At 45.4% G+C, this 20,474-nt stretch overlaps 1 protein-coding gene across 10 annotated transcripts in view; it reads left to right on the top strand.

Moving 5' to 3' along the window:
* LOC143989539 (uncharacterized) overlaps positions 1-20,474 on the top strand; it is a 427,264-nt gene that overhangs the window by 300,881 nt on the left and 105,909 nt on the right. For 9 of the 10 annotated variants that reach the window (XM_077489698.1, XM_077489691.1, XM_077489693.1 and 6 more), the window contains one exon: positions 7,752-9,548. In XM_077489698.1, the coding sequence (XP_077345824.1) occupies positions 7,752-9,349 (1,598 nt within the window). In that variant the 3' untranslated portion in view covers positions 9,350-9,548. Of the gene's footprint in view, positions 1-7,751; positions 9,549-20,474 lie in introns of those variants that run through there. The other variant, XM_077489700.1, reaches the window with a different exon arrangement.

The raw sequence follows: 20,474 nt of genomic DNA, 5'->3' as shown, positions 1-20,474 counted from the left end.
AAATGGATCTTTGTAAATAGTTTGAGGTCGCAGTTTAGAAGTGAGATAGGCCTGTAGCTTCCACAGCAAGTGGGATTTTTTCCTTCTTTAGGTATTATTGTAACATGTGTTTTCATTGTGTCTCTAGGGAAGAGAGTGTCAGAGCTCACTTTGTTGAACAATTCTACCATATAAGGACCTAGGAGTGGCAGGAATCTCCTATAATACTGCTGCGAAAAGCTGTCAGGGCCTGGTGCTTTACCTAACTTAGAGACAATGAGGGTATCTTGAAGTTCGCTTAGGGTTATCAGTGCCTCCAACTCTTCTCGAACCTCAGGGGTTAGCTATGGGAGAGAAGAGGCGGTAATGTAGTTTTCAATTTGAGATTGGGAATGAGCTTTGGTCTGGTAGGTTGTATAGGGAAGAGTAAAAGTCCCTGAACCCTTGTGCGTTTTTTTTGGGAGCGTTACTTTGTGGCCTTGAAGTGTAATGATTTGGGGAATATATGAGGCTAGTTTTTGTGCTAGCATTTTCCCGCATACTCATACCAGAAAGATCAAGTGAATCATATATATACATTCCTGGTCCAGCCTTCACCCATCACGGCGGGCCTTGTCATGCCAGACCTTCACGGACCATGTCCCCTTTCACGGGTCCACTCCCTTGGACCTGTACAGCACCCTGCCAGAAAACTCTTCGGCTGTATCAACATGACCAAGGTGCCGGGTACCAGGGTCCAACTCTCAAAAGAGAAGCATTACATGCAAAAACCTTGTTTCTTCTTCCATGAGGCCTGGGTGCCATCCATTTGGCTTTCAAGCACTTTAGATGGATCTGTTTGTACAGCCCCTTGATCCGGTCAGGGATTACTTAGCGGAGCTCTCTTAGTATTTCATCAACCATGACCAACACCTTAGACACTGGTGAAAAAACTGAGGTACTCCCTGTATGGGAGGGGTTATATAGGGAGGGGGACTTCCTGTTTCCTTTTTGGTTATACCAGCATCCAATCACCTAAAGGTGGCCTATAACCCATTTAGTTATTACTATGGTTCTCTGTGTCCCGTGATGTACGATAAAGAAAGAGGCTTTGTTCGAGTGTATTGTTCAGGGCATGTTTGTGTTGGGCCTCTATTTTGTGACTGGAGAGATGCCAGTTCCTCCATCCATTGGCATTTAAGTCTTGCTGTTTAATGAGGATCCCTCTTATAACTGCCTTGTGGGCTTCCCATAGGATCCCTATATCACAGTCGGGTTGTTTGTTAGTTTGGAAGTAATGACCCAACTCTCGTTGGACATCCTCTGCTATCTCAGGGGTCTGTAGAAGGCTTTCATTCAGCCTCCAGTACCTAGTCCTAGAAGCAGTGAGATTAGAAAGTTTATATGTCAGCTCAATCGGTGCATGATCTGACCATGTAGTCGTACCGATTGTGATACCGTGAACTGCCTGTAACTGTGCGTGTGGGATCAGAAAATAATCTATGCGTGAGTAGTGTTTGTGAGGGATGGAGTCAAATGTTTAGTCTTTCTCACCTGAGTGTTGTAAGAACCAGACGTCAATAAGTTGTGCCTTGTGGAGGGTTCTTGTCACTCGCTTGTGGACTTCAGGAGTTATGGAGGATAAGCCGGAGGAGGTATCTACGTTGGGAAGTAACGGAACATTGAAATCGCCCCTCAAAATCAACTGACCTTCAGAGAATTCCATGAGTAGATCTATGGTTTGGCTAAGGAAAAAGTCTTGACATTCGTTAAGAGCATATATAGAAGCAAAGGTCACCTTTACCTCCCCTATCAACCCTTTAATGAAGATATAACACCCTGCCTGGTTCGCCAGGATGTCTTGGCAGGACCAAAGGAGTCGACTGGATAGTAGTGTGGACACGCCCTTGGATTTGGCTAGACCAGTGATGGCAAACCTTGGCACCCCAGATGTTTTGGAACTACATTTCCCATGATGCTCATGCACTCTGCAGTGTAGTGGAGCATCATGGGAAATGTAGTTTCAAAACATCTGGGGTGCCAAGGTTCACCATCACTGGGCTAGACTATTAGTGGAATGGTAAGCAACTGGGTAAAACCTGTTTTTTAAAATGGGGATTTTATCGTCTCTGAAGTGTGTTTCCTGAATAAATGCCACATCTGCATGAGAGCGTTTCAGATCATTCATTAGCATGCAGCTTTTTTCGGGAGTGTGTAGCCCCTAGGCATTAATGGTATCTTAACAGTATCCATCCCAGGGTGAGGAGTAGGGGTTGGAGTGGGAGGAAAGGGGGGGGGGAGGCGTGGAGAGAGCGGGGTTACAGAGAAGTGTAGAATTAATAAAAAGAGAAAAGGAGAGAAAATTACTGTTACAGTAAAAGGTAGTATTTAGGTTCAAGGGGTCGTGTGAAAAGGTCACGGCCTCTGAATCTATAGTGGCAAAATATTGCCCACAGCACACTTCAACCAGCTTTATTGCTTGGGACATGTGCCAACCTAAGTAGGGGGAGTGGGTAGACGGGGACCAACAGGGCCCGCCTTTACCCAGCCCACCCAACCCGGCATGTAATAACAGTACATTAACGACAAAAGAAGTAATACATTTTTAAGAACTTAACTGACTACCAACAAACATTCCTGCAATTGCAATTTGAAGAAACGCCCTAGGCAGCTTGCGGTCACCCTAGCCATGTCACTGAAAGAGATTACTCTATTGTATTATAAGGTAACAGAGCTCCCTTGGGGTATTATTAATTAACCCTTCTGGGGGGGTCTTATAAAATCCCCCCTTACATCCTCCACCCAGCAAGAGGCAAGGCCCCACTAATTGCTCTTATTAGTCACCTTAGGGCTGCACCTGCCAGTTACTCTCTCCTTCTCACCCAGTCTATACACCCTGTCTTCCCCTCCAGGATTTTAAACACCCCCAGAGGGCCAGAGACCCAGAGGTGGCACCCCCAGTTATAATATATTGTACCTGTTCTGTTGCATTAGCTCAAGGGGGTGATAATCACATCATATAACACGTAGTGTTTTTCAGGGGGGGCATAATTTTCTGAACACCTATGCCTATGGCTCTAATCGGGTGCTTAAAAAACAACTCCTGCTGCTATAATTCAGGTGCCCTGCACCTGAAAAGGGTCCCGGCATCTAAGAAGGGTGTGGCATTTGCGGCCATAGATAGATTCATGCAATGCATGAATCGATCTATAGGTGATAGAGGGGTGGCAGGAGAGAGGGGGCGGCGATCCCATGCTCCCTTAATGCACAGGCCGCCATTGTGTTCTGGCCATATTTTTATCTTGATGAAAACAGCTATACAGTCTGTATAGCTGTTTTCATCAAGATCAAAATATGGCCACAACAGATATATTGCAATAAAAAAAGATGTACATTGCATTCTCTAGGCCAGTGATGGCGAACCTTGGCACCCCAGATGTTTTGGAACTACATTTTCCATGATGCTCAACTACAATGCAGAGTGCATTAGCATCATCGGAAATGTAGTTCCAAAACATCTGGGGTGCCAAGGTTCGCCATCACTGCTCTAGGCTTTATATATTATATGGACATGGTCTGGTCTGGTTTGCCTGGCCTGAGTAGTAACTTCTAATACAAAGTGAAGAAGACATGAATTATCTCATTAACATAATACACTAAAGTAAAGAGACATATCTTTCCAGCAAATTAGCAATAAATAAATCAAAATCCTCTTCCTCCTGGGAATCCTGGCTGCTCCTAACTGCTGTTACCTGTGGTTCCTCGTGGTTCTTATGTTGCCTAGGCACAGGTGGGTAGCAATTTCCTATTAAACCTATGTTGAGCCCCCCCCAGGCTAAAAACGGGTTTAGAGATAAAAAGGGAAGGTACTGTTAATAGGCGTTGGGGGGTTGGCAAAGGCAAGCAGAAGGGGGTCTTCTGTTCCCCAGCCAGAAGTATACCAACAAGGATACCAAGTGATGTAAGGGTAGGGGGAAGACTTTCCAATTTTCTCTCTCAGTGGGAAAGAATTTCTCAGAGTCCCCACATCCTTCTGATTGTAACAGAGGGCTACAGATTGGAGTTTCTCTCCTCACCTCCCCCAAGTTTCCTTTTAACCCACTTACCCAGGGACCCTCTCTTACACAGCATCAGTCAGCTGACAGAGCAGGGGGGGGGGGGGGGTCATAGTGGCAGTACCAGCAGGACAGTGCGGGCAGGGATTTTATTCCCACATCTCCATAGTCTCAAAGCCTTTGGGAAAATATCGCCTCATAATAAATCTAAGTAAGTTAAATAAGTTTCTGAGGTACAAGAGGCTCCGCATGGAAACTGTCTATACTCTCAGAAGGAACCTTCTGAAGGGCGTATTTATGATACCGATAGACTTGAAGGATGCCTATCTTCACATCCCTATTTTCCAGAGCACCAGGCCTTTCTAAGGTTTGCGATCCCCTTGGAGCAGGATGTGCAGCACCAGCAGTTTTCTGCCCTACCCTTTGGACTGGCAGCCAGTCCAGGAGTGTTTACAAAGATCCTGGCAGAGGTGGTTGGATTCCTTCATCTCCAAGGGGTAACACTGATCCCCTATCTCAAAGTCATACTGGTTTACAACCAGAATCAAGATCGCCTTCTCTCCGACCTGGCCAAGGTACTAAGTATCTTGGAGTCCCTGGGGTGGATCATCATCCAGGAGAAATCCTCGCTGGTTCCTGTCCAGATCAAGATCGATCTAGGGTTCCTGGTGGATTCAACAGCACAGAAGCTTGTTTTGCCCTAGGGGAAGGTAGAGGGCCTTATTTCAGCAGTAGCGTCCCATCTGGACGTAGAAGAGGTCTCTAAGGCCGCGTACACACGCGGGGACTGTTCGCTCAACTTTGTTCGTCAAACAGTTTCAGCGGACAGTCCGCTCAAAATTAGCATGGACGGACTTGGCCACACACGACGAACGAACAGTCCGCTGAAACTTGCGCGATGACGTGAATGGCACGTACGACGGGACGAAAAATACGACGTCCTATACACTGCAATACAACTTTCGGCGTGTAAATCCTTTCTGAGCATGCGCGGAACTTAGTTTGACGAACAAGCCTACACACGAGGGGACTGTTCGCTGAAACAAAGTTTCAGCGGACAGTTTTTCGGAAATTCCGAAAAACTTTGTTCAGCAGACTGTTCGCTGAAACTGTCCGCTGAAAGCCCACACACGAGCGGACTGTCCGCCGAAACACTGTTCAGCGGACAAAGTTGAGCGAACAGTCCCCGCGTGTGTACGCGGCCTTACAGAATGGTCATGAGAATTCACTGGCTGATGACATCCTACAGTCTCTGTGGTGGTGGCTACAGTGGTGGCTCTATCCTCAGAGGTTGCAGGAGGGCCACCTTTGGGCCCAATTCTACCCCCTCAGGGTAACAATGAATGCAAGCGCCTGAGGATGGGAGCCCAGGCACCTGGAACCAGAGTCAGAGGAGCACTTTCTCCAACTTCTGGGAACTCTTGGCGGTAAGAGTGGCCTTAAGGGCCTTTGAGGAAAGAATCAGGGGCCGGGAGGTCCAGATGCTTTCTGACAACGCTATCACAGTGACATTCCTGAATCATCAGGGAGGCACCAGGTCTGGTGCTCTTCTGACCCTGGCTCTGGAGCTCCTCTAGTGGGCAGAGCAGAGAATCTCCTCCATCTCAGCAGTACATATAAAGGGGGCATACAATGTTGAAGCGGACTACCTCAGTCGGCAGCCGATTCACCAGGGGGAGTGGGAATTGAACCCGGAAGTATTCGCCCCTGTGTGCCGGCACTTCAGAAACCCATAGATCAATATCTTTTCCCGTAGAGGGAACAGATGAGTGAAGAGATTCTTCTCACTCTCTCTCTCTCTCGAAGGTTTCAGAGGGGGTAGGAGCACTGGCCCAGGTTTGGGACTTCTGCTTGATATATGCCTTTCTCCTCTTAGTTCTGATCCCAAGGATACTGCAGAAGCTAAGTCTCTCAGATGGCAGACTGATTCTGATCGCCCCATGGTGGCCCAAGAGGACCTGGTTCCCTTCCCTGGGAAATTGGTCCATAACTCCCCCTCAGCCTCTTCTACGTAAAGGGGGGTGTTCTGAAAGAGTAATCGACACCCTTCTTTTGAGTAGGAAGCCAGTTACCAGGCATATTTATGCAAGAGTCAGGGGAGTCTTCTCGTGCTGGTGCCAGGTGAAGGGGACTTCCCAACAGAAGATCCCTGCCATCCTGGATTTTCTCCAGGATGTTGAATATCAGGGGCTGGCAACCAAGACACTTAGGGTTCAGGTCGCAGCCTTGTCCTGTTTTTTGGACAGGAGGTTGGCTCTGGACCCCCTAATTAAAAGGTTCTTGTCAGCCAGAGATAGACTGTCCTCAGTGCAGATGAGCAAGGTTCTGCCCTGGGACCTTACATTAGTCTTGGAAGCCCTAACCAGAGCACTGTTCAAGCCGTTAGCTCTTATCCCTCTTAAGTTGCTTACCCTAAAGACAGCCTTCCTGCTGGTGGTTACAACAGCCAGGAGAATAAGTGGCATTCAGGCTCTGTCAATAAAAGACACCTTTTTTCTATTATTTGATGACAGGGTTGTACTTAGGCAGGACCCCCTGTATCTCCCAAAGGTAGCCTCTAAGTTCCACAGAACTCAAGAGATTGTCCTTCCTTCATTTTGCACCAATCCTCAGAACGAGAGAGAAAGTTCCTTTCATTATTTAGATGTCAGACGTTATCTCTTGGCTTATTTAGATAAAGTAAAAGAGTTTAGAAGGTCCAGCCATTTATTAGTTAATTTTTCTGGCCAGTCAGCAAGCGTCTAACGCATCCATAGCAAGATGGATCAAGAAGACTATTACTTTAGCCTAAGACCTTAAAGCACATTCTACTCGGTCTCTGGCGACCACTTGGGCAGAAAGGTCCAGAGCATCGGTGGAGCAAATATGCAGAGCAGCTACATGGACAAGCCAGAGCACCTTCCTGAGATACTACAGGGTGGAGTTGCTGTCACCTCAGGATCTGGAGTTTGGTAGGAAGGTCCTACAAGCTGTTGTCCCACCCTAAGGTAGGCCTGAGCTGTTTGCTCTTCTCTAAGGGTGCAGTCCTGAAAGACGACTTGAGAAAATGACCAGTTACACTTACCGGTAATGGTGTTTCTGGGAAGTCTTCCAGGACGGCAGGCCTACTTCTAATCTGTTCTTTTGGCAAGTTTGTTTTTGTATGGAGTTTTGAGGTGTTTCACTCTCGTGCACTGGTGTGGGTCGATACTTTTTCACAACCGAGGAGCACAGGGAGGGGCGGGGGTTTTAACCTCATTATTGATTGTAATTCCTGTCAGGTGGGACCAGTCATCTCTCAGGGTGCCGTCCTGGAAGACTTCCCAGAAGCACCATTACCGGTAAGTGTAACTGGTAATTTTTACGTCTTTTTTACATTTTAATAATGTTGATCTCTGATTCTGATATGTAGCAGAGTCTCTCTCTAATAATACATCTATCTGTCTGTTATTCTCAGAGTGGACTAAATATCCAACTATATATATCCGGATATATATAGATATTCAAGAATATTAATTAAATTATACACCAACCTTTTTTTGAGTTTTTTTTATCCAATTAATCAAAACAATAATCAGCCAACTAATCAGTTATGAAAATAATCATTAGCTGCCGCCCTACAGAGGACCCATTTACTAGTTACCTTGAGGGGGGAATTGTAAGATCCTCAGAGACAAAGCTGCCTGATGTGGGCGGAGTCCTGGTTTAGGGGAACCAATCAGCTCATGTCTAGTAATAATCTTTGTATTTCTATTTTAGTAGATGGACGGGAGATGAGGAAAACCTCAGAGGATTGTCTCACTTTGTCTCCAGACTGTAAAGTAGAAGATGAGGACATCACACAGTATAGTCCAGGAGAAAACCCGACTACCTCAAATGTCCATCCGGCACCACACAGTGTAGATGGACCATCGTATTCCTCTTATCCTGAGGAACCTCAGACTGTGAGGGACGGGCCCGTCCTTCCAACACAGAAGAGCTTTCCCTGTACTGAGTGCGGGAAGGGTTTCCATTCTAAATTCGGACTTAATGTGCATAAAAGAACTCACACGGGGGAAAAGCCATATTCCTGTCCTGTGTGTGGGAAATGTTTTTCACTGAAGTACAGTCTTTCCTTACATCAGAGATGTCACACAGGGGAGAAGCCATATTCCTGTCCTGAGTGTGGGAAATGTTTTTCACAGAAGTCCCATCTTTACATACATCAGAGATTGCACACAGGGGAGAAGCCGTATTCCTGTTCTGAGTGTGAGAAATGTTTTTCAAGCAAGTCCACTCTTTACACACATCAGAGATCTCACACAGGGGAGAAGCCGTATTCCTGTCCTGAGTGTGGGAAATGTTTCCATTTTAAACACGGTCTTAATGTGCATAAAAGATCTCACACCGGAGAGAAGCCGTATTCCTGTCCTGAGTGCGGGAAATGTTTCCATTCTAAATCACATCTTAATTTGCATAAAAGATATCACACAGGGGAGAAGCCGCATTCCTGTCCTGAGTGTGGAAAAAGCTTTATACAAAAATCAGCCCTTGTCATTCATCAGCGATCTCACACTGGGGAAAAGCCGTATTACTGTCCTGAGTGTGGGAAACGTTTCTCACGAACGTGTCATCTTTACACACATCAGAGATCTCACACGGGGCAGATGCCGTATTCCTGTGCTGAGTGTGGGAAATGTTTTTCACAGAAGGCCAGTCTTTCCACACATCAGAGATCTCATACGGGGCAGAAGCCGTATTCCTGTACTGATTGTGGGAAATGTTTTTCACAGAGGGCAAGTCTTTCCACACATCAGAGATCTCACACGGGGCAGAAGCCGTATTCCTGTCCTGAGTGCGGGAAATGTTTTTCAGGGAAGTCCAATCTTTCCACACATCAGAGATCTCACACGGGGGAGAAGCCGTATTTCTGTTCTGAGTGCGGGAAATGTTTTTCAAACAAGTCCGGTCTTAACAGACATCAGAGATCTCACACGGGGGAGAAGCCGTATTCCTGTCCTGAGTGTGGGAAATGTTTCTCACGGAAGTCCCATCTTTACACACATCAGACATCTCACACGGGGCAGAAGCCATATTCCTGTCCTGAGTGCGGGAAATGTTTTTCAAGGAAGTCAAATCTTTACACACATCAGAGATCTCACACGGGGGAGAAGCCATATTCATGTCCTGAGTGTGGGAATTTTTTTTCAAGCAAGCCCCACCTCTACAGACATCAGAGATCTCACACAGGGAGAAGCCATATTCCTGTTCTGAGTGAGGGAAATGTTACTGAAGTCCTGTCTTCCTGTACATCGGGGATCCCACACAACCCTCGAGGTGTATTAGTGCTTTCAGTGCGGGAAATGTCTTCTATATGAATGTTGCTGGACATCACAACTCTCATGTGGGGAAGAAGCACACCCTGATATACACCTCAGATATACTCCATGGCTGATCTTCATCATGTAAGAAACAGTTGATAAGGAGATCAGAGATCACCAAAGACATGGATGAAGTGTTGTACCATGTTGGCCATTGATAGCAGGAGAAAAATAAAAATGGAGTCATTACCTCTCATTGACTGAGTACATTTTGTGGTGTGAGATTTCACAAACACTTAGAGGTCTGTTTAAAAAAAAAATTGTTGAATGGTTATGACCGACATTCGCCCAGCTGTGATGAATATTGGCCGTATTTTATTTCATACATTGATTTCCTTGACTCCATCCATCCAATGATGTTAATGCAGTATTGCACAAATTGAGGTATTTCAGGAAAAATATCTGATTTTGGCCACTAGATGGTGCTGACGATCATAGGAAATCACTGTGTTAAATCACAGCCAGAAATTGTAACAGCTGGATTACAACAGCTGGATTGTCACGTTAGCCCAATAATTTATTTGAAAAATAGACCTCTTATTTTGCTTCATCAGGCATGGCTTCATACTAATACCTGAGGTCATACTCATACACTTATGAGTACAGTACACATTGAAGGATATAAGTTAAATAAGCCAACAATATTAGACTAACCATTGATTTAAAATTAAAAATACTATGTTTGGACTTTAGATGGGGCTAAGTATAATAGCAATTATCTCCAGTTAGTGGAAAATGTAGTATTTTCTATTTTAAATCAATGGAAATCATTCGACCAACAAATAGCCAATTAAACTCCATTTTCCCGAACCTTTAGCGATCTTAATACGCCAGGACCAGAGGGTTGAGGGAATACGGGTTGGAGTACTACAGCAGAAAATCTCCCTGTACGCGGACGACACCCTACTGTATCTGCCCGACACGGACACCTCCCTCAGTTCTGCACTTGAAATTATAGACCAATTCGGCAATTATTCTGGGATCCGCATTAACTGGGATAAGTCTGTCCTTTTTCCCCTCCACCATTCTGGTCCCCAGGCGATCACCAACACGCCACTCCAGTGGGTGGATGAGTTTAAATACTTGGGAGTAATTGTAAAAAAACTCCCCTCAGGCGTATATAGGTGATAACCTCTCCCCCCTTTTAGTGCAGCTCCGTAGGAGATGCCAAATGTGGAAAACACTGCCACTGTCCCCAGTGGGCAGGGCGGACCTGCTAAAGATGATATATCTTCCTAAATTTGTATATTTCTTTAGGAACACTTCGTGCCCGATCTCAAAATCTTTCTTTCAAGAACTAGATTCTATTATCGCCACCTTTGTCTGGGCTGGGAGAACCTGGAGATTGGCAAAGCGAACGCTCCAGCTCCCCCTGTCTCAGGGGGGCCTGGCTCTACCTCACTTCCAGCTCTACTATTGGTTGGCGGTCCTGGTGACGGTCCGGTGGTGGTTTGCCCAGACCAAACCCTGCGGTGACTCTTGAGGCAGCCATCCTGGGATCCTATGCGGCATTAACTAATCTACCCTATAGGGGACCCAGGGCCCACCCCCAAACGACGACCCTAATGCGCACGACTATACAGTTGTGGCAGAGGGCGAGGGTGATCTACAAGTCAGACTCAATCATTTCACCCCATACCCCTTTATGGGGCAATCCTATGCTGCCACATTTGTACGGAATCCCTGATCCCCAGCTGTGGGCGGCTAGAGGGATAATCACTGTCAGGCATACATTCGAGAATGGCTCCTTTTCCTCCTTCGAGACCCTTAGGGCTAAACATGACTTACCGGCCATAATGACATTCAGATATTACCAACTCAGACATGCGACAATTGCCCAATTCCTGGGCCATCTGACACTCCAGATGGACGCGGTCGAAAGGCTGCTTATTGCTAAACTTATGGACAAACCCCTGTCCTCCCTCTATTTTTACCTCTCCATTGAACATATGACGTCCCTGACGAAATATTTAACAAATGGAAGGATGACATCCTTGCCCAGACTGCGGAGAGTTCTCCATTGCACATATGACGTCCCTGACGAAAATATTTAACAAATGGAAGGATAACATCCTTGCCCAGACTGAGGAGAGGTCTCCATTGCACATATGACATCACTGACGAATATATTTAACAAACTGAAGGATGACATCCTTGCCCAGACTGAGGAGAGTTTTCCATTGCACATATGACGTCCCTGACGAAAATATTTAACAAACTGAAGGATGACATCCTTGCCCAGACTGAGGAGAGTTCTTCACTGCACATATGACGTACCTGATGAAAATATTTAACAAATGGAAGGATGACATCCTTGCCCAGACTGAGGAGAGTTCTCCATTGCACATATGACATCCCTGATGACAATATTTAACAAATGGAAGGATGAAATCCTTGCCCAGACTAAGGAGAGTTCTCCATTGCACATATGACATCACTGACGAATATATTTAACAAACTGAAGGATGACATTCTTGCCCAGACTGAGGAGAGTTCTTCACTGCACATATGACATACCTGATGAAAATATTTAACAAATGGAAGGATGACATCCTTGCCCAGACTGAGGAGAGTTCTTCATTGAACATATGACGTCCCTGACGAAAATATTTAACAAATAGAAGGATGACATCCTTGCCCAGACTGAGGAGAGTTTTCCATTGCACATATGACGTCCCTGACGAAAATATTTAACAAATGGAAGGATGACATCCTTGCCCAGACTGAGGAGAGTTCTCTATTGCACATATGACGTACCTGACGAAAATATTTAACAAATGGAAGGATGACATCCTTGCCCAGACTGAGGAGAGTTCTCCATTGAACATATGACGTCCCTGACGAATATATTTAACAAACTGAAGGATGACATCCTTGCCCAGACTGAGGAGAGTTCTTCACTGCACATATGACGTACCTGATGAAAATATTTAACAAATGGAAGGATGACATCCTTGCCCAGACTGAGGAGAGTTCTCCATTGCACATATGATGTCCCTGACGAATATATTTAACAAATGGAAGGATGACATCCTTGCCCAGACTGAGGAGAGTTCTCCATTGCACATATGACGTCCCTGACGAATATATTTAACAAACTGAAGGATGACATCCTTGCCCAGACTGAGGAGAGTTCTCCATTGCACATATGACGTACCTGATGAAAATATTTAACAAATGGAAGGATGACATCCTTGCCCAGACTGAGGAGAGTTCTCCATTGAACATATGACGTACCTGACGAAAATATTTAACAAATAGAAGGATGACATCCTTGCCCAGACTGAGGAGAGTTTTCCATTGCACATATGACGTCCCTGACGAAAATATTTAACAAATGGAAGGATGACATCCTTGCCCAGACTGAGGAGAGTTCTCCATTGCACATATGACGTCCCTGACGAATATATTTAACAAACTGAAGGATGACATCCTTACCCAGACTGAGGAGAGTTCTCCATTGCACATATGACATACCTGATGAAAATATTTAACAAATGGAAGGAGGACATCCTTGCCCAGACTGAGAAGAGTTCTCCATTGCACATATGACGTCCCTGATGAAAATATTTAACAAATGGAAGGATGACATCCTTGCCCAGACTGAGGAGAGTTCTCCATTGCACATATGACGTCACTGACGAAAATATTTAACAAATAGAAGGATGACATCCTTGCCCAGACTGAGGAGAGTTCTCCATTGCACATTAGACGTCACTGACGAAAATATTTAACAAATGGAAGGATGACATCCCTGACCTGACTGAGGAGAGTTCTCCATTGCACATATGACGTCCCTGATGAAAATATTTAACAAATGGAAGGATGACATCCTTGCCCAGACTGAGGAGAGTTCTCCATTGCACATATGACGTCCCTGATGAAAATATTTAACAAATGGAAGGATGACATCCTTGCCCAGACTGAGGAGAGTTCTCCATTGCACATATGACGTCCCTGACGAATATATTTAACAAACTGAAGGATGACATCCTTGCCCAGACTGAGGAGAGTTCTCCATTGCACATATGACGTCACTGACGAAAATATTTAACAAATGGAAGGATGACATCCTTGCCCAGACTGAGGAGAGTTCTTCATTGCACATTAGACGTCACTGACGAAAATATTTAACAAATGGAAGGATGACATCCCTGACCTGACTGAGGAGAGTTCTCCATTGCACATATGACGTCCCTGAAGAAAATATTTAACAAATGGAAGGATGACATCCTTGCCCAGACTGAGGAGAGTTCTCCATTGCACATATGACGTCCCTGATGAAAATATTTAACAAATGGAAGGATGACATCCTTGCCCAGACTGAGGAGAGTTGGGAAGATATAGTCTCTGATTACACCACAAAAATGATCTCAGCAAAAGATAGCTTCATCCAAATCAAGTTCCTGCATAGGGCCTACTACACACCTGTGAGACTAGCTAGAATATACCCCGGAGCGAATGCTCTCTGTTCCATGTGTGTTAGATCCCCGGGTACTTTCTTTCATGTGGTGTGGTCGTTTCCCGTATTGCGTCCATACTGGGAAAGTATACTAGAAGTTTTGGGCACCTTTGGCGACTGGTCCCTCCGCATGGACCCGGCCTTGGTATTGCTTGGGAATATGGAGAACATTGAAGCCTCAAGGCACGAAAAAATATTTCTGTTCTATGCCCTGTATTATGCTAGAAGGGAGATTCTCCTTAAGTGGAAGCAGTCCACCCCACCCGCAGCATATGTGGAGTGCCACAATAAATTCTGTCTTACCTCTGTACAAGCTTACATACAAGAGTAGAAACTGCCCTAAAAAATGTGATGAGGTCTGGTCACAATGGGTTGATGCACATGGAGAGAGCCTTAGAGCTCACAGGGAACCTTAAGCAAATTGGTTGTTCCTTAACGTGATCTCCTGGTCATAGATAAGAATGCGATTCTGTTATGTGACCTGGCGGCCCCCCTCCCCTTCCTTCCCCCCCCTTCATCCCTATTTTCCTCCCTTCCCTCCTCCCCCCTCCCCCTTTTTTAATCCAAACATTATTAGGAATAACATTGTTGCTATATTGCTTTGCCAAAGATTATCATACTCAAAGACCACCAGCTGTATTTTAAATGATATCTCGGACCTTTGTGACCTTATGTACAATTACTGTCCATGAACTGTGTCAATGTCAACTTTTATATTTTCAATAAAAAAAATTATACTGTAAAAAAAAACTAATTTTTCAATCGGCAAATTGCTGTACAATTATATATGAAATTTATATAAAGATGGAAAGTATGTAGCCGATAAATGAATAGACCTCCTAGACCTCCTAGCAATGTTATTACCAGGCTGCAGCTAGGGGGAGCTCTAATGTTTAGAGTGTGACCACAGCAGAGTGATCCCATCTAGCTCACATTAACCCTATCACTGCCAGAGCTGTTTTTGCATTATTTTTGCACACGTTAAAATGCAGATTTTGGGCCTGAAGCAGGGCTGGACTGGGACAGAAATTTGGCCCTGGACTTCATCCAGACCGGCTCACTTACATTTTGAGTGTCCTATCAGCACTCCCTTGCATCAGAGTGTCCCATCACCAGCCCCCTTACAACAGAGTGTCCCATCACCAGCCCCCTTACATCAGAGTGTCCCATCAGCACCCCCTTACATCAGAGTGTCCCATCAGCACCCCCTTACATGAGAGTGTCCCTTCAGCACCCCCTTACATCAGAGTGTCCCATCACCAGCCCCCTTACAACAGAGTGTCCCATCACCAGCCCCCTTACATGAGAGTGTCCCTTCAGCAACCCCTTACATCAGAGTGTCCCATCACCAGCCCCCTTACATCAGAGTGTCCCATCAGCACCCCCTTACATCAGAGTGTCCCATCAGCACCCCCTTACATCAGAGTGTCCCATCAGCACCCCCTTACATCAGAGTGTCCCATCAGCAGCCCCCTTACATCAGAGTGTCCCATCACCAGCCCCCTTACATCAGAGTGTTCCATCACCAGCCCCCTTACATCAGAGTGGCCCACTGAGCCATTGGCCCACCAGGAAACTCCCAGTAGTCCCAATGGCCAGTACATGCCTGGCCTGAAGATTAGATAAAACCCCTAAACACATATTTTCTGAAAGCAGAGGCCCTGGAGAATAAAATGGTGGTAATTGTTAAAGTGGAGGGCCACCCTAAAATAAATAATTCCATTAACATTCTCAATTTAAAAAAAAAAACATTTAAAATAAATTTTTTTTGCTTACCAGAAACCCCTGTTGCTAGGCAGTCTTTCTAATATGCCTCTTCCTATTCCACAGCGCTTCCTCCTCTTCGGCGAGCTGTCCCGTTGTGTTCTGGGACAACAGGTGCCATTCACAAAGCGCTGCGCCACTCGCGCACGCGCAGTAGGAAATGGCCAGTGAAGCCGCAAGGCTCCACTGCCTGTTTCCCTTCGTTAAGATGGTGGCACCGATGGACTTATTGGCCTCCGGGGGCCAACATCGCGGAATCGCTGGACAGGTAAGTGTCTTTATTAAAAGTCAGCAGCTACAGTGTTTGCAGCTGCTGACTTTAAAAAAAAAAAATTGTGGCTGGAACACCGCTTTAAGGTGTTCCGCGTATACAAATGTCACCTTCATATCCGGGTTTATTTTCTACTTCCCCCCATTTCTATGATGTGATCTTTTCTATAATACTTTGTTATATTAATGTAAGATGTTGTGTATTGTATTGTACCCAAATGAATAATGACTCCGCCTCCACATTCCAGACAAGTCAGTTTCCTGACCAATTAGATTTCCACCTTTACTATTTTCAAATTTTATGACTGCAATCTTGTTAAAAGTAAAAGTAAAATTATAATAAAAAATATATTGGACAAATATAAAAGTTGTGTGTGTCGGTTTAAAGGTCATCAGTTTAGATTTAACCATAAATGACGGCCCAGAGTGCAGAAATCAGGAACATGTCATATACAGCCCTTTGTAGAGAGTGCAGAGGAACATGTAATATACAGTCCTGTGTATAGAGTGCTGTGGTCAGGAACATGTCTTATACAGTCCTGTGTATAGAGTGCGGTGGTCAGGAACATGTCATATACAGCCCTGAGTATAGATGGGGTGGTCAGGAACATGTCATAAAAAGCCCTGTGTATAAAGTGCAGTGGTCAGGAACATGTCATATACAGGCCTGTGTATAGATGCGGTGGTCAGGAACATGTCATATACAGCCCTGTGTATAGATGCGGTGGTCAGGAACATGTCATATACAGCCCTGTGTATAGAGTGTAGGGATGGGCTATCTGTTTGAGTCGAACATGAATTAGACTCGAACATCGGCCATTCGAATGTTCAAAGTTCGAACATTATGGGCCATTCGCGCCCAATTCAAGTGGTGTGTCAAGGCCCATAATGCACTGAAACTGGATACAGTGGATATATATATATATATATATATATATATATATATATATATATATATATATATATATTTCCACTGTATCCAGTTTAGCTAGATCTCACTGCAGACCATTCCTGCTCTACTGTTTCTGATCTACTTCAGGCAGGCAGTTGATTCAGTTAGGTGCAGTGTATTTAATATATATATAAAAATATATCCACCGTGACCGTATCCAGTTTAGCTAGATTTCACTGCAGACCGTTCCTGCTGTACTGTTTCTAATATACTTCAAGCAGTTAGTTGATTCAGTTAGCTGCAGTGTATTTCATATATATACAGTCCGTCTATATATATATATATATATATATATATATATATATATATATATACATACATACATACACACACACACACATATTTCCTGACCTCATCATCCCTTCCCTCCTTGCCACTGGAGCAAACCTGGCAGTATGCTGCAGCTAGGGGAACATGACTGCCAGTTTCTTGTCCTTCTTGGGCACCCCCTCTTTCTGGGCTCATGTTACTGCCTTCATCCTCAACCTGGGTACCATCATCAGAGCCTTCAAAATGCTGCGCATTCTCCAGCAGCATGTACCCTACACTGTGGTCGAACAGTTCGGGGGACTCCTCAGGGCATGATTGTGGGGCTAGGGAAGGAGTGACTGATGACATTGAGCTGATGTAAGAAGCCAATTTGGCAGCTGCATTGGCAGTCAAAGTACCCTGAGCCTGGGTGACAGAGGATGAGGAGGATGAGGACAGCTTGGTCATCCACTCTACCAACTCTTCTGCATATTGTGGCTATATGTATATATACAAATCCGGGATGTATATACATTTTATATATATATATATATATATATATATATATATATATATATATATATATATATTTATATATATATATATATATATACTAAATACTGCAGTTAACTGTATCGCCTGCCTGCCTGAAGTATATAAGCAACAGTACACCAGGAACAGTCTGCAGTGAGATCCAGCTAATAGTGTGTGTGTGTGTATATATATATATATATATATATATATATATATAAGATTCTGTCAGCTGTGAAGGGGCAGGCTCAGAGGCGGCTGATGCCATGCCAGCTTCAGCCAGGAATGGTGGTTTGTGACAATGGCAGCAACCTCCTCTCTGACCTCCGACAGGCACACTTCACCCATGTTCCCTGTTTGGCTCACATCATTAATTTGGTGGTGCAGCGGTATTTGTGCAGATACCCAGACTTACAGGATCTCCTGAGGCAAGCCAGGAAAGTCTGTGGGCATTTCCGCCAGTCATATAATGGCAATGCTCGGTTGGCTGACCTCCAAAAGGAATGCAACCTGCCCAAGAACCGCCTCATCTGTGACATGCCCACCAGGTGGATCTCAACATTGGCAATGCTGCAGCGGCTGCACACGTAGCAGAGGGACATCAATGAGTACCTGTGCGAGTATGGGACTAGGACAGGATCAAGGGAGCTTGGCTTGTTTTCGCCACGCCAGCGGCTCATGGTCAAGGATGCATGCACTGTCCTGACGCCATTTAAGGAGGCCATGAGGATGATGAGCAGTGACAGTGCATGCATCAGTGATACTGTCCCTCTTGTCTACCTGTTGGAGCATATGCTGCATGGAATAATGGACAGGGCACTTGAGGCAGAACAGAGGGAGGAAGAGGAGGACTTCCTTACCTCTCAAGGCCCCCTTTATCCAGACAGTATTCCTGTAGGTCCGCCTATGACACAGGAAGAGGAGGAGGAGGAGGAGGATTGTGCCAGCATGGAGGTGGAGCCTAGCACTCAACATCAGCAACAGTCTTCAAGGGATCGTTTTCAGTCCCCAAAAACCCATGGACTTGTACGTGGCTGGGAGGAGGCGGCTGCGGATCATGTCGTCCTTAGTGACCCAGAGGACTCCGGACCGAATGCCTCAGCAAACCTATGCTGCATGGCTTTCCTGATCCCGCAAAGCCTGTGAAAGGACCCTCGGATTCGTGGTGTCAAGGAGAGGGATCATTACTGGCTGGCAACCCTTCTTGAACCACGTTTCAAGGGTAAGGTGGCCGAACTTATCCAGCCGTCGCAGAGGATGAAACATCTTCGGACTTTGCAGAAAGGTTTGTGCAATGCGTTTCCAGAGCCTGGGAGGTTACAATTTCCTGGTACTCCTGGACAACGTGTTGCTGAGGCTTCGTTCAGTCACTGAAGGAGCGGTGGAGAAGGTGGCCGTCTAATCAATGCATTTAGACAATTTTTTAGTCCGCAGCCCCAAGGTTTGATTGGTTCCAGCAAAATTTGCCAGTGTCTGCTGTATATGGTGCAGGAATACCTAGGGGCAAGATCAGACTTGGAGACCTTTCCAACCGAAAATTCACTGGGTTACTGGGTCTTGAGGATGATTCACTGGCCAGAGCTTGCACAGTATGCAATTGAGCTACTGGCCTGTCCTGCATCCAGCGTTCTTTCAGAATGCACATTCAGTGCTGCTGGAGGCTTTGTAACCGATCACAGGGTGCGCCTGTCCACCAAATCGGTTGGATCACCAGCTACCAAGCACCTGATGCTGATGTAACCGATTCATTTTTTAATGAATGTGAGATCCCTTCAAAACTGCCTATGCTGATGCTGAGTGACTATCCTATTCCTCCTCAATGTTCAATGTTGATAGCTTCTAAGAACATTTTTGGTTCTGGGCACCACCACCAGTGCCTAAGGCCCAATTTTTCTTCCCCTGTTTAACAGGGGCATGTAATTACAATTCTTGATATAATATTTCACAGCAGGGCCCCGTTCCAACGCCCACCAAGAGTAACTGTGAGGACTAAGCCCTTGTACACACGATCGGAGATTCCGACGGAATGTGTCCGATCGGAGCGTTTTGTTGGATATTCCGACTGTGTGTGGTCTGCATTGGACTGTTTCCATCGGAATATCCGTCGGACCAAATTTTCCAACTTGCCGGAAATATTTTCCGACAAAATGCTCCGATCGGACATACTCCGATCATGTGTAGAGAATTCCGATCGGACAAAGTGCCACGCATGCTCAGATCAAATTCCTACACCAAAGCTATTGGCTACTAGCCTGAACGTAGTCCCATCGTAACGAAATAATGTCATCACATTCTGAACGATCGGATTTTTCGACAACTTCATCTGTGTATACAACAGTTTCGGACAAAATCCGTCGGACAAAATCCGACGGATTTGGTTGTCGGAATCTCAGACCGTGTGTACAAGGGCTAACAGTGTTCTGGTACCACCAACACCTAGGGCCCAATTTTCCGCAGAGTGTATAAGGCAGGCCGTATAGTATATACAAGCGGTCCCCATTTTCAAAAATCCAACTTACAAACGACTCCTACTTACAAACAGAGGGAGACAACAGGAAGTGAGAGGAAATCTACCCCTAGGAAGGGAAATTCTCTCCTGTAAGAGTTAAAGAAGAGTGCCACCTGAAAAAAAACATTAAAAGTCAGCAGCTACGAATACTGCAGCTGCTGACTTTTAATAAATGGACACTTACCAGGGTCCAGTGATGTCCAGCGATGTCGGCAGCAGATGACGAGCAATTGCTCGTCTCTCGGCTGCCAACGCTGCCATCCTCTGTCAGGTAATTGGCAAGTGAATCATTGCAGATTCACTGTCTGGTTCCCTACTGCGCATGTGCAAGTCGCGCTGCACGTCTTCACTGGTCCCCGTTGTGTCCTGGGAACTGTGTGCTTCC

This window comes from Lithobates pipiens, unplaced genomic scaffold (genome assembly GCF_037356315.1).
Source record: "Lithobates pipiens isolate NorthernLeopardFrog02 unplaced genomic scaffold, aLitPip1_a1.2 Scaffold_18, whole genome shotgun sequence".
Taxonomy (NCBI): domain Eukaryota; kingdom Metazoa; phylum Chordata; class Amphibia; order Anura; family Ranidae; genus Lithobates; species Lithobates pipiens.
This window is presented reverse-complemented; position numbering and strand designations above follow the sequence as displayed.